At 45.2% G+C, this 12,102-nt stretch overlaps 1 protein-coding gene across 2 annotated transcripts in view; it reads left to right on the top strand.

The window, feature by feature from the left end:
• Nucleotides 1-12,102, top strand: part of MAST4 (microtubule associated serine/threonine kinase family member 4) — a 229,359-nt gene that overhangs the window by 81,848 nt on the left and 135,409 nt on the right. Inside the window, exon 1 of one of the 2 annotated variants that reach the window (XM_056847861.1) lies at nucleotides 11,820-11,928. The exons of the other annotated variant lie outside the window; for it this stretch is intronic. Coding sequence (XP_056703839.1) covers nucleotides 11,849-11,928 — 80 coding nt within the window. The 5' untranslated portion in view covers nucleotides 11,820-11,848. Of the gene's footprint in view, nucleotides 1-11,819; nucleotides 11,929-12,102 lie in introns of those variants that run through there. 2 annotated transcript variants of the gene reach the window in all.

The raw sequence follows: 12,102 nt of genomic DNA, 5'->3' as shown, positions 1-12,102 counted from the left end.
TAAACTGATCCGCACTGCCAGCCATGGCAGCACGGATCAGTTTAAAGAGCCACCCACCCGTTTTCCAGGGAGCCCCGGGAAGGCGGGCGGGTGGCTCTTTAAACTGATCCGCACTGCCAGCCATGGCAGCACGGATCAGTTTAAAGAGCCATCCGCCCGCTTTCCTGGGAGCCCTGAGAAGGCGGGCGGGTGGCTGTTTAAACTGATCCACGCTGCCAGCCATGGGAGCTTCCCTGGGAGCCCCGAGAAGGGAGCCCTGGGAGCCCCGAGAAGGCGAGCGGGTCTTGGCAGCGCGGATCTGTTTAAAGAGCCACCCGCCCGCTTTCCTGGGAGCCCCGGGAAGGTGGGCGGGTGGGTCTTGGCAGCGCGGATCTGTTTAAAGAGCCACCCGCCCGCCTTCTCTGGGTTCCTTAGAAGGCGGGCCGGTGGCTCTTTAAACTGATCTCCACTGCCTTCTTTATTCGGCCGAATTTACTCGGGAACACGGAATTCCAAGCCGAATTCCACGAATCCGAATAGGGGAAGTTCGGAGTTTGGCATTGCCCAAATAAATACTGGACAAATTTTGCTGAATCTGAATTTTCCTGAATTTTTTTTTCAACAGCCCTACTTCACGACCCACTTTGGTTGTTACTGCCTTGAATATTTTGACATGATCTGTAGTCTTGGTCACTACGCTGCTCACTCCCAATTCCAGATCATTTATGAACAAATTAAATAGCACCAGCCCCTTGTGAGACTCTACTGCTTGCTTCTCTCCATTGTGAGAACTGTCCGTATATTCCTACTGTCTGCTTCATGGTGTTTAATCCATAAGAGGACTAGTCCTTTTACATCATGACCGCTCAGTTTACTCAGGAGGCTTTGGTGAGGTACCTTGTCAAAAGCCTTTTGGAAGTCTTAAGTATACAGATGTCTACCAGATTACTGTTATTTCTTGTTAACCTCTGAAAGAACTCTCGAAGACTAGTAAGATAGGACTTCCCTTTGCAAAAGGCATGCTGATTTTCCCTCAGCAGCTTTGTTCCTGTATTTGTTTAATTCTATCTTTAGTAACATTTTCTGCTAATTAACCTGGATTGATGTCATGGAAACTGGTCTGTAGTTTCCTGGATCCCCTCTGGACCTCCTTTTTAAAATCGGTGTAATACTAGCTCATTTCCAGTCATTTGGTACAAATGCTGATTCTGGCTGGTTTCCTCCTCTTGATATATTTGAAGAAATGCTTATTGTTCGTGTTGTTTTTAGCAATCTACTTCTTAAACTCTCTTTTGCTCGCCTTATTTTCAACCAACATTTATTTTGCTGGAATCTGTGTGGCACTCCCACCTGTAGTCTAAATTGGTACATCCCATTCTACCACCTTTCCATTATGTGATGTCCTCACCCCATGTTGATCTGTTCCTCTGCACAGCAAATCTGCAAGGCTGTGCACAGTATCAAGCATAACAAGGTAGGTTCACATGATGACTCATGTTTTCCGCAAGTTGACCTTTCATTGATTTCAATCCAGACTGCCCCTCCTGTGCTTTTTAAATGGTTCACTGTACATTTAGATCCTATTCACAATTAGGTCCTATTCACAAGACTGGGAGCATTTGTAACTAGTGCCATCTTATTGACTCTGATGGACTTAGAAGGCTATGACTCACTTTAGGGTGCAACAATGACTTAAATTTCTCTTTTTAAGAAAAAATATCAGGATAGTCTGCCTTCATTTCACCAGCCTAGGTTAAAAAATGTGTTTAAATGGCCTGGTTTAAATGGCCTCAAGTAGAAAGAAAGTCAACCTCCTTCAGTTATCACAGGGCAATAATTGACCCACTGCTAATTCTAATTTGTTTATATGTCCATGAGATTAATCAAATGTTGCGGGGGGGGGGGGGGATGAAAAAGAGAATCTGTATCCAAGCTAAGACTTTTGGCTGATTCAGTGTCTTTATCTGTAGAAATTGGCGCTGCCTGGTTTTGTGCAAAGTGTTTTGTGATCAAGAGGGCTGGAGAGATTTCTGTCAGTTCCCCATTATTGCTGCAGCTGTACATGCTGCTTCTGGTACCATTCCCAAAGCTTCTCCCCAGCCCTCAGGGGTAACTTTTTGAGGTGAGTAGGGGTGCTTCAGATTTTTCTTCTTTATTCATGACAGTAGTAGAGATGTAAATCTTCTGGACATTTTGAAGCCATGGAAAACCCTATTTAAAAAATGCTACTTACTAGCATCTTTATGGAATTTCAAAGTCTTCGTATTCTAGAAGCAAAGGTTGAATATACACAATACTTGAGAAAGAACTACAACCTGCTACAATTCGATGCTGCCTTAGAGCCTGTATCTTAAAGTATTGCCATCTGAGAGGTAAACAGGGTTGCCAGCCAAGCTCTGACAACTGGTGGGAGGTGCGGGGGGGGGGGGGGGAGCAGGGACAATGAAAGTGGATCATACTGGTGCTGCAATATCATTTCCAGTGCAAACCTGGAAGTGACATCACCATGTCAGGATGGCACTGTAGGTTTCACCTGAAACTCTATAGTTTACCATATATGGCACCATGTATGGTATGAGGCCTGGGGTGGAAGGTCACCTGTAGCATATTAATTGTTGTCTAAATTATTCACATGTAAACAACAAATATATCGTTGAATGTTCATTGCATATATCTACAATGTACATAGGAATTATCAAGCTGAAGTACTGCAGTCCCAAGCTCTGTTCACGGCCTGAGTTCGATCCCGACGGAAGTCGGTTTCAGGTAGCCGGCTCAAGGTTGACTCAGCCTTCCATCCTTCCGAGGTCGGTCAAATGAGTACCCAGCTTGCTGGGGGTAAAGAGAAGATGACTGGGGAAGGCACTGGCAAACCACCCCATATACAAAGTCTGCCGAGTAAACGTCGGGATGTGATGTCACCCCATGGGTCAGGAATGACCCGGTGCTTGCACAGATGCTCTTATGGAACTTTTTTTTTAATGCAATTTACATTTTGAGTGAGTAAAACTTCATTTTAAAAAGCTTTTCACTCAGGGTTTTTGTTTTGCTTTACATTTTAGGCTGTCAGCCCTAAGATGACCTCACACTTCAGGATATGTAGTGTTTGTAATGGTTTATGTTTACAAAATGTTAAGGATGATAGTTACATTGTCCTGTTTGTCTTCAGGGAGTGAGCGTGTTGTTCAGGGGATCGTTGAATATGGATACAAAGAGGCTGAGCTTTGCATGTAGTTCAGAAGTTGTGCGTTAAATGTGGAAAGTTTTGAGGTTATTCTTAAGACTGTCTTTTATCATTACCATCAACGTTTCTGAAGAATGAATCCCCCTCTTCTACTTTTCTAGCATCTTGCAAAAACAGGGGAAGTGCATAAGAAACATCTGATGTGCTGCACGTTTGGTATGCCAAACCACAACGCTTCTGAGGCTTGACATGTAGGTCTGTAGTAATTAAATGTTCCTGTGATATATCAATCATAGGTGTATTATTGACATCCTTTTGAATTGCACTGTGATGGGAGCATTACTTCCATGGCTTAGATTTTAGAGTGGACACTGAAGGCCAAATCATGTTGCTGCCTTGAAGGAGCACAAGGAATCACTGGCTTGACATCACAAGGCTGACTTTCTGGATATAGGAGGCTTTTATTCTATTATTTTAAAAATTATATCCATCTCTGAAACAGATCTATAGAGCTTAACATAAATCTCAGATATAGGCCATATTCTTGCTGTTTTTCATCCTGTTTAATTCTGTTTGATGTCAGTTATGTTTAGAGCTGGAATAATGCTAAAAGGTATGAGAGGCGGAATGTGACTGATGTATTGGCTGTTGAAGTCAGTGAAGCCTGACCTTTTAGGCAGGAAGGAAAACTGTAGCTCCTGAAGTCGCAGGGATTTGGGAGGGACTGAGGTCAGAGGGACTGAGCCCAATCTGTTATTTCTCTGTTACATGTCAGTTTACCCATTATGTCTCCTGTGTTCAGGCCTAGCTGGCAGACAAACAGAACATAAGTAAATACTGCTTATCAAGTACATTTTTAAAATGAGTATGCTGGTTGGTAGAGTTCAATCTTATTAAATCTTTCAGCTTTTCACTAGTTATGAAGACTAAATTTTTTGCCGAAACATTCTTTGTTTTTGTTGTACGGAGAGAAGCAAGATAGTAGCTAACACTCTTAGTGATACAGCCTAATTCCACTAAACCTCCTGACACAATGGCAGAATTATGATTACAGGTGGTAACAGATTATAGGTGGACTTTGGCTACCAAAGTTTCTGAAAGCAGGATGATAGATGGAAGCTGCTGTATGCATTGAAACTGTTTTTGAGACATTCCAGTCTCTGCTTTAACCTCACTGAATCACAACAGGTGACTGAAAGACCCCAGATATATCCATTCATTTGACTTGAATCAATAGAAAGGTGTACAGGTTGACATCCGATATATGGACTGACCCGAAAACCAGACTTTTTGAACTGACATGCAGGCATTACTCACAGGCCCTCAGCAGCATGCCAGTTTGCTTTCTGATGGTTCAATGTTCACAAAATTATTTAAAATGTTGTTTAAAATTACATTCAGGTTATGTGTATGAAGTGTATATAAAACATATATAAAACATAAATGATTTTTTTTGTTTAGACTTGGATTCCATCCCCAAGATATCTCATTATGTATATGCAAATATGCAAATATTCCAAATATTATGTATATGCAAATATTCCAAAATATGGAAAGATCCAAAATACGGACGACTTCTGGTCCCAAACACTCCAGATAAGGGATACTCAACCTGTATTAAAATTATGGGCTGAAATGCAGTAGAGGATTTCTGCAGATGGAAAGGGAAGGTGATTTTCTACTATTGCCCCAACCTGGTGCAGATTTCTGACACCCCTGCCCTTCAGAAACAGCGTGTATGGGACACTTTGGGCTGCAGCAGGTGAGGAAGTCTTGCTATGTAGGTAAAAATCTCTTTTGTCCATGGAAATAACTGGTGGATCTAAGCCATGATGTTGTTCCTGAGTTGAAAGAGTATAAAGGTGTTGCGAGAAACACTCTGTGGAGCAATTAGCACAGATTACCAAAATGCAATTAATGGCAAAAAAATACAGTTTACTTAGAAGTTTAATGTACACAGTTCTTTATAATCTGTAGTTTGTTTTAATTTTCAACATATTTGAACTATTCCTATTTTGTAGAAAGGGAATGTGGGTAATTTATTAAAGGTCACCCCTGGGTCTGTGCTTGAGGCAAAATTTAAACTCCAAGAGTCTTTATGCTGCATTGGCTGTCAATCTTCTAGTTTTGTGTAATTAATGGAATAGAACAGTGGTCGGCAAACTGCGGCTCGTGAGCCGCATGTGGCTCTTTGGCCCCTTGAGTGCCGCTCTGCCACTTGGTTCGAAGCCCCTGCTCTTGCGCCTGCTCGTGCCGGCAGCCGGGCTGCGCTTGCTCCCTTTGCGCCGGAGAGAGAGAGAGCGAGAGCGAGCGGAGGCGAGTTTCCTGTCCGGAGCCGGCGCGCCTGAGAGCGAGCGAGCGCGAGCGAGCGCAAGAGAGCAGGCAAGCAGGTGTGCTGTCTCCCCCCCCCCCCCCGTGGAGAATGGCCGGGGGGGAGCTCCAGGGCCCATCCATTGAAATGCGGGCCAGCACGGCTCTCTCCGAAACTGTTCTGGAAGCCGCAGCGTGCAGGAACGCTGTGGCGCCCTTTAAACCTCCTCTCGCCGCCTGTCAGCTGTTGGGCGGCGAGGGAGGGGGGAAGAGGAAGAAGCCAGCCATGGGCGTGCCTGCGTGAGGCGCGAAGCTTTCAGCCCTGCTGGGCCCCGCGCGTGCTCATGTGGGAGGGGAGAAAGGTGCTGTGTTGGCGCTCTTCCCTGCCACCCCCCTCGAAGGCCTGGGAGCCGCCTGAGGGGATCGGGGAGGAGGAAGGCGGCGAGGAGGAGCTGCTGCTGGAGCCTGGAGGCCTGGCCTTGTTGCCGCTGGCCTTGCCGCCCCCGCTGTCATCCCCCGGGCTGGGCTCGGTGCCACTGCCACTGGTGGGGGCCTTCGAGGGGGGCGGCAGGGAAGAGTGCCAACACAACACCTTTCCCCCCCACCGTGCGCACGTCAGCAGGGCTGAAGGCTTCGTGCCGCGCACGCACGCGGCTGGCTTCTTCCTCTTCCCCCCCTCTCACCCCCCAACAGCTGAAAGGGGGCAGGGAGGCCAGCAGCAACGAGGCGGGGCCTCCTCCTCCAGGCTCCAGCAGCAGCTCCTCCTCGCCGCCTTCCTCCTCCTCGTCCCCCTCAGGCGGCTCCCAAAAGTCCAGCTCCAGGCTGCCGCTGCCATCGTCCTCCTCCTCAGGTGCCTCTCCCCCGGCCGTTTTTGCCCGCCTCCTCCTCCTCCGGGCACTCGCGGAGGGCCAGGCGGCCCCTCAACAGCCGCGCGTCCGCCAGAGAAGGGCCTGCCGTCCCCCGCCGTCCTCCCTCTCTCCTTTTCCCCCCCTCTTCTTTCTTTCTTTCTTTCTTTCTTTCTTTCTTTCTTTCTTTCTTTCTTCCTTCCTTCCTTCCTTCCTTCCTTCCTTCCTTCCTTCCTTCCTTCCTTCCTTCCTTCCTTCCTTCCTTCCTTCCTTCCTTCCTTCCTTCCTTCCTTCCTTCCTTCCCCAGTTCCTTCCCCAGTTCCTTCCTTCCCCAGTTCCTTCCTTCTCTTTCCTTTCCCAGTTCCTTCCTTCCTCTTTCTTTCTTTGTGTCCCTCCCCCACCCTTCCTTCCTTCCTTCCTTCCTTCCTTCCTTCCTTCCTTCCTTCCTTCCTTCCTTCCTTCCTTCCTTCCTTCCTTCCTTCCTTCCTTCCTTCCTTCCTTCTCTTTCCTTTCCCAGTTCCTTCCTTCCTCTTTCTTTCTTTGTGACCCTCCCCCACCCTTCCTTCCTCCCTCCCTCCCTCCCTCCCTCCCTTCCATCCTTCCATCCTTCCATCCTTCCATCCTTTCTTCCCCAGTTCCTTCCTTCTCTTTCCTTTCCCAGTTCTTTCTTTCTTTCTTTCTTTCTTTCTTTCTTTCTTTCTTTCTTTCTTTCTTTCTTTCTTTCTTTCTTTCTTTCTTTCTTTCTTTCTTTCTTTCTTTCTTTCTCCGTCCCTCCCCTTCCTTCCTTCCTTCCTTCCTTCCTTCCTTCCTTCCTTCCTTCCTTCCTTCCTTCCTTCCTCAGTTCCTTCATTCTCTTTCCTTTCCCAGTTCCTTCCTTCCTTTCTCCATCCCTCCCACCTCCCTTCCTCTACTAGGGTTGCCAACCTCCAGGTGGTGGCTGAAGACCTGGCAACCCTAGCATCTCCCCCCCAGTGTACCTATAGTTTAATTAAGACTTAAAACTTTAATTAAAGTTTATTAAGTTAATAAACAGTGTACCTACCTATATAGTTTAAGTTTAAGAAATTTGGCTCTCAAAAGAAATTTGATATGGCCTCTTTTCCCCTGTGTTTGTTCCTCTCATATCTAAAGATATTTGGCTCTTTTGACATTTGGCTCTGTTGACTAATGAGTTTGCCGACCACTGGAATAGAAGATCTATACATTGTGACTTTGTTAGGTGATATGTTAACAAGATATTTTTAATAACAGGGAAATTATTATGCACTAATCACAATATGTGGTGCCAGATTAGAATTCCTCCTAGAATTCTTTTTGCTGTGGGGGACCATGGAAGTTCATAGCCACACATGTCTGTTAGATTTTGGTAGGGAAGATTTTAGTAAACTAAGAGGCATGATGAGAATCATTCCATGGGCAAGATTGCTGGAAGGGAAAAAGGAGCAAGTAAAGGGTGGGCTCTCCTAAAACAAAAGCTCTTGCAAGCTCAAGCTCTCCCTATTCCAACAAGAAGGAAACATGGTAGGATCCAAGAAGCCAATGTGGATAAACAAAGAAATCCATGTTGAGCTAAGGGAGAAAAAGGAAATGTTCAAGAAATGAAGCAAGGACATACCTTTACGGAAGAGTATCTGCGAGTTGCTAGGCACTGAAGGTCAGCCATCAGAGAGGCCAAAGTGAGCTGAGGGCGGCTTGGTACAGCAAGAAAAGCTTCTTTAGATATGGGAGGAGCAAACATAGGGGAAAAGAGGCCATAGGCCCACTGTTGGGTGAAAATGGAGAAACTGACAGAAGTTAGGGAGAAAGCAGAAAGTCTCAATGCCTAATTTGCCTCAGTTTTTCCCCTGAAAAAGAGAATGGGCTCATCTAGAAATGATAGAAGACAAGCCACAGCATCCGGGCTGCTGGTTGACATGAACAGAGAGGTAGTTGAGAAGCAGTTGGCTGCATTGTATGAGTACAAATCCCCTGGGCCAGACAGTATGTACCTGAGTGCTCAATGAACTTTGTAGAGAGCTTGCAGAGCTTTTGTCCATCATCTTCCAGACCTCTTGGAGGGCGGGAGATGTGCCACAAAATTGGAGGAGGGCTAACGTTATCCCAATTTTCAAAAAATGAGGAAGGATGACCCAGGAAACTACAGGCCAGTCAGTTTGACCTCTATTCCAGGGAAGATACTGGAGCAGATATTAAAGAGAGCCACAGATGAGCATCTGAAGGACAATTTAGTGATCCATGGAAGTCAGCATGGATTTGTCCCCAACTGGTCCTGCCAGACCAACCTTGTTTCCTTCTTTGATTGAGTGACGAGCTCACTGGATCGAGGGAATGTAGCTGATGTTGTTTACCTAGATTTCAGTAAGGCTTTTGACAGGGTTCCCCATGATGTTCTGATGGGTAAACAAGAGGACTGTGAACTGGACCCTAGGATAGTTAGGCTGATAGAGAACTGGTTGCAGAACTACACTCAAAGAGTAGTTGACAATGGCATTTCATCTGAATGGAGAGAGGTGTCCAGTGGGGTGTGCCACTCGAGAAGAGGAGCTTGAGGGGGGACATGATTGCTCTCTTTAAGTATTTGAAGGGCTGTCACTTAGAGGAGGGTAGGGAGCTGTTCCTGTTGGCAGCAGAGGATAGGACTCGCAATAATGGGTCTAAATTGCATGGGGGAAAGGTTGGATATTAGGGATTTTTTTTTTTTTTACAGTAAGAGTTGTTCGACAGTGGAATCAGCTACTAGGGAGATGGTGAGCCACCCTCACTGGCAGTCTTTAAGTAGAGGCTGGACTAGCATGTGTCAGGGATGCTCCAGGTTGATCCTGTATTAAGCAGGAGGTTGGACTAAATGTCCTGTATGGCCCCTTCCAATTCTATGATTCTATGATTATTGCCTCCCTTTATGTGCCACAGCCCTGACCTGGATGGCCCAGGCTAGCCTGATCTCGTCAGATCTCAGAAGCTAAGCAGGGTCAGCCCTGGTTAGTATTTGGATGGGAGACCACCAAGGAAGTCCAGGGTTGCTGTGCAGAGGAAGGCACTGGCAAACCACCTCTGTTAGTCTCTTGCCATGAAAACCCCAAAAAGGGGTCGCCATAAGTCGGCTGCGACTTGAAGGCACTTCACACACACATTATGTGCCACAAGCAAGGCATGGTTCTTAAAAGAAGACATTACATTTCATGGGTATCTGATGGCTAGGGTTGCCAGCTCTGGGTTGATAAATGCCTGGAGATTTTCTTTTATCCTTGTTTGTATGCTGCGTTTTGTGGTCCCGATGTAAACTTGTCCACAGCTGCAAGGTATACGATATACTCCTGCAGAGGTGAGGGGGTCTCTTTTGTCTTTTGCTGATCGTAGCATCTGTTGTATTTTCTTGGTGGGTTTAAACACCGTTTGTACGTTATGTTTTTTCAAAAGTTTCTCCATCCTATCAGTGATTCCTTTAATAAATGGCAAGATTTATTCCCATAGGAAAGGTAAAAGAACATGAAAGAAACTGCAGACTTGGCCAACCTGAGAAATCAGCAGTGGCTGAACATGGACTGACACAAACAGGACATAGGGTCTTATTCCAAGACACTGAAAGACTGGACGATTCTACCAACTATTTTGTCAGATTACACAGAGAAGCCATTGAAATTCATAAGCATCAGCACAACTTTAACGGAAGAGAGTTTAAGAGTGAATAAGGCTTGGCTTCCTGTCCTGAAAACCTCCAGACTAACAAAGACTACAGTCCACAATAGCCATGCAGATTAGCTTTGGATTTCACACATTAACAGATCACTTCAGGATACAATGGTTCCATATTAACATACCACACCCTCATTAGCACATTATCTTGATACTTACAGGACAATGATTAGCACATTACCTTTGATACTTTTTGCAGGACAATGATTCAGCTCAAACCCAACCCCTTTCTGACTATATATTACTCTTCCTACACACTTGACACTGAGAGACACTGTTCTTCAGTGTTACTCCTCTGAAGATGCCTGCCACAGCTACTAGTGAAACGTCGGGATACAAAATACCAAGACCACGGTCACACAGCCCGGATAACCTACAGGAACCCAGTGTTTCCCTTTATAAGGGGCAAGATAGCATGTCTGAAAGGGCATGGCCTAGGACAAATATTTACCTGCTTAGACAAACTTGTATCCAGCAAACTTGTGTGTTGTGACCTAGGGGGATTCTGCTTAATCCTATTCCTGACTCTCTTGTCCTCTCTCTTGTCCTTGGTCCTCTCTGCCAAGTTACTGAGTAAAATTTCATATAGTAAAATTTCAAGATGTGAGTGTTTGGGGGTTGGATGCTGGCAGACATAGTTGGATCTCTTATGCTTAGGAGTTAAGAGGCCAAACACTCTTTAAAACAGCATGTTGTGGCAGCTATTAGCCATTTTTTGTGTTTCAGAGTGAATTGAGTCCTAATGTAGAGCTGGAGTGGCTCATCTAATATGGTATGACATTCTGGGTTTCCTCTGGACACCACTTATCATAATCACAAAAGTCACAGTCACCAGTTCAGAAGAAAAGCTCTCTGTGTGTAAACTGTGTGTATATCACACCCCTCTCCCTGGGATGAAGGTGAAGATACTCCAAAGGAGTAAAGCAGGCTCAAATTCATAGAACTTCAGGGTCCAAGATGCAAATAAAACAGGACACTGAATGTGGATTTGTTAGTTGATCGTGTGTATACAGCCATGATGGCTGCAAAAGAGCAATAATCTCAGAGTATCTCCGGCTGCTTAATAATGTTCTGCATTAAAATATCTATGAATATTAAAAACAAACAAACTAAAAACCATGCTGCATAATTATACTGTGAAAAGCTTATTCGTTTCCCTTTCTTGCAGCTATCGTTCTTTGATAAAATATTTATAATATTTCCCTTTTTAGCAGTCAGCTACAAGCTTGCCCAAGTAAGGTGATTAACTTTCAATCATGAATTGGAGAACAGCAGTGCTTCAACGTCATCTGATCCTCTTTAAATCATAATAACATTTCCTGCATACAAGGGGAAGGAACACGTCTGATCTTGTGATTTTTCTGCAGAAAGAGAATAACGTTGTGGGAAAGGAGGATAGGTTGACCTAAACAGCTAAATCCTATTTGATGGGGTTGTAAAGGGTGGTGAATGTTAGGCATTTGCTAAGGAGTAACGTTTGAAATGTACATTGTTGCTGTTTTGTTTAATTTTATTCTAATAAGCCTGCATGGTGAGCGGACTTTTCATTCCTCAAAGTGAAAAGTCTGGGTGTCAGCAAGGCAAACTGCTTCTAAGGATATTGGAATTTATTAGCTTGATATGCAGACACGAAGCCTTCGTTCTGCTGGCAAAATCAGTGCAGTGAGCTTTGCGGCTAAACCTGGGGGAAAAGCAGCTGATATTTCTTCATGACAGCTAGAAGTGGAAGGACCCAAACTTGCAGCGCTCCCTCCCCAAGAGATTGTTAGTCCATTCCTTTATAGTGGCTCATTTGGGCTCTCTGTCATCACCAGGATGCTGCCACTGAGTGTGTGTCATGGTTACAGTAGAATGTGATAATGTAACAGCCATGAAAGCCCAACGGGAAAGGCTGCAAATTCCAGGGCTGACCTTGGAGTAAGTATTGTCTGCCTTTAATGTTTTAATGCTTTTCTGCATGGCACTAGCTTTTGTGCAAGCTGTGGTTATTTAACATGCGTTTGTGCTGACAGGCTCAGAGCACTGCAGCTTTTGGTTGCAGGAACATTTTCGAAATGTATTGCAGTTGCTTTCTGCAAACGTGTGAGTCTG

Source organism: Euleptes europaea, chromosome 4 (genome assembly GCF_029931775.1).
Source record: "Euleptes europaea isolate rEulEur1 chromosome 4, rEulEur1.hap1, whole genome shotgun sequence".
In the NCBI taxonomy this organism is placed as follows: Eukaryota; Metazoa; Chordata; class Lepidosauria; order Squamata; family Sphaerodactylidae; genus Euleptes; species Euleptes europaea.
The sequence above is the reverse complement of the archived record's forward strand: the minus strand, read 5'-3'. Positions and strand labels throughout refer to the sequence as shown.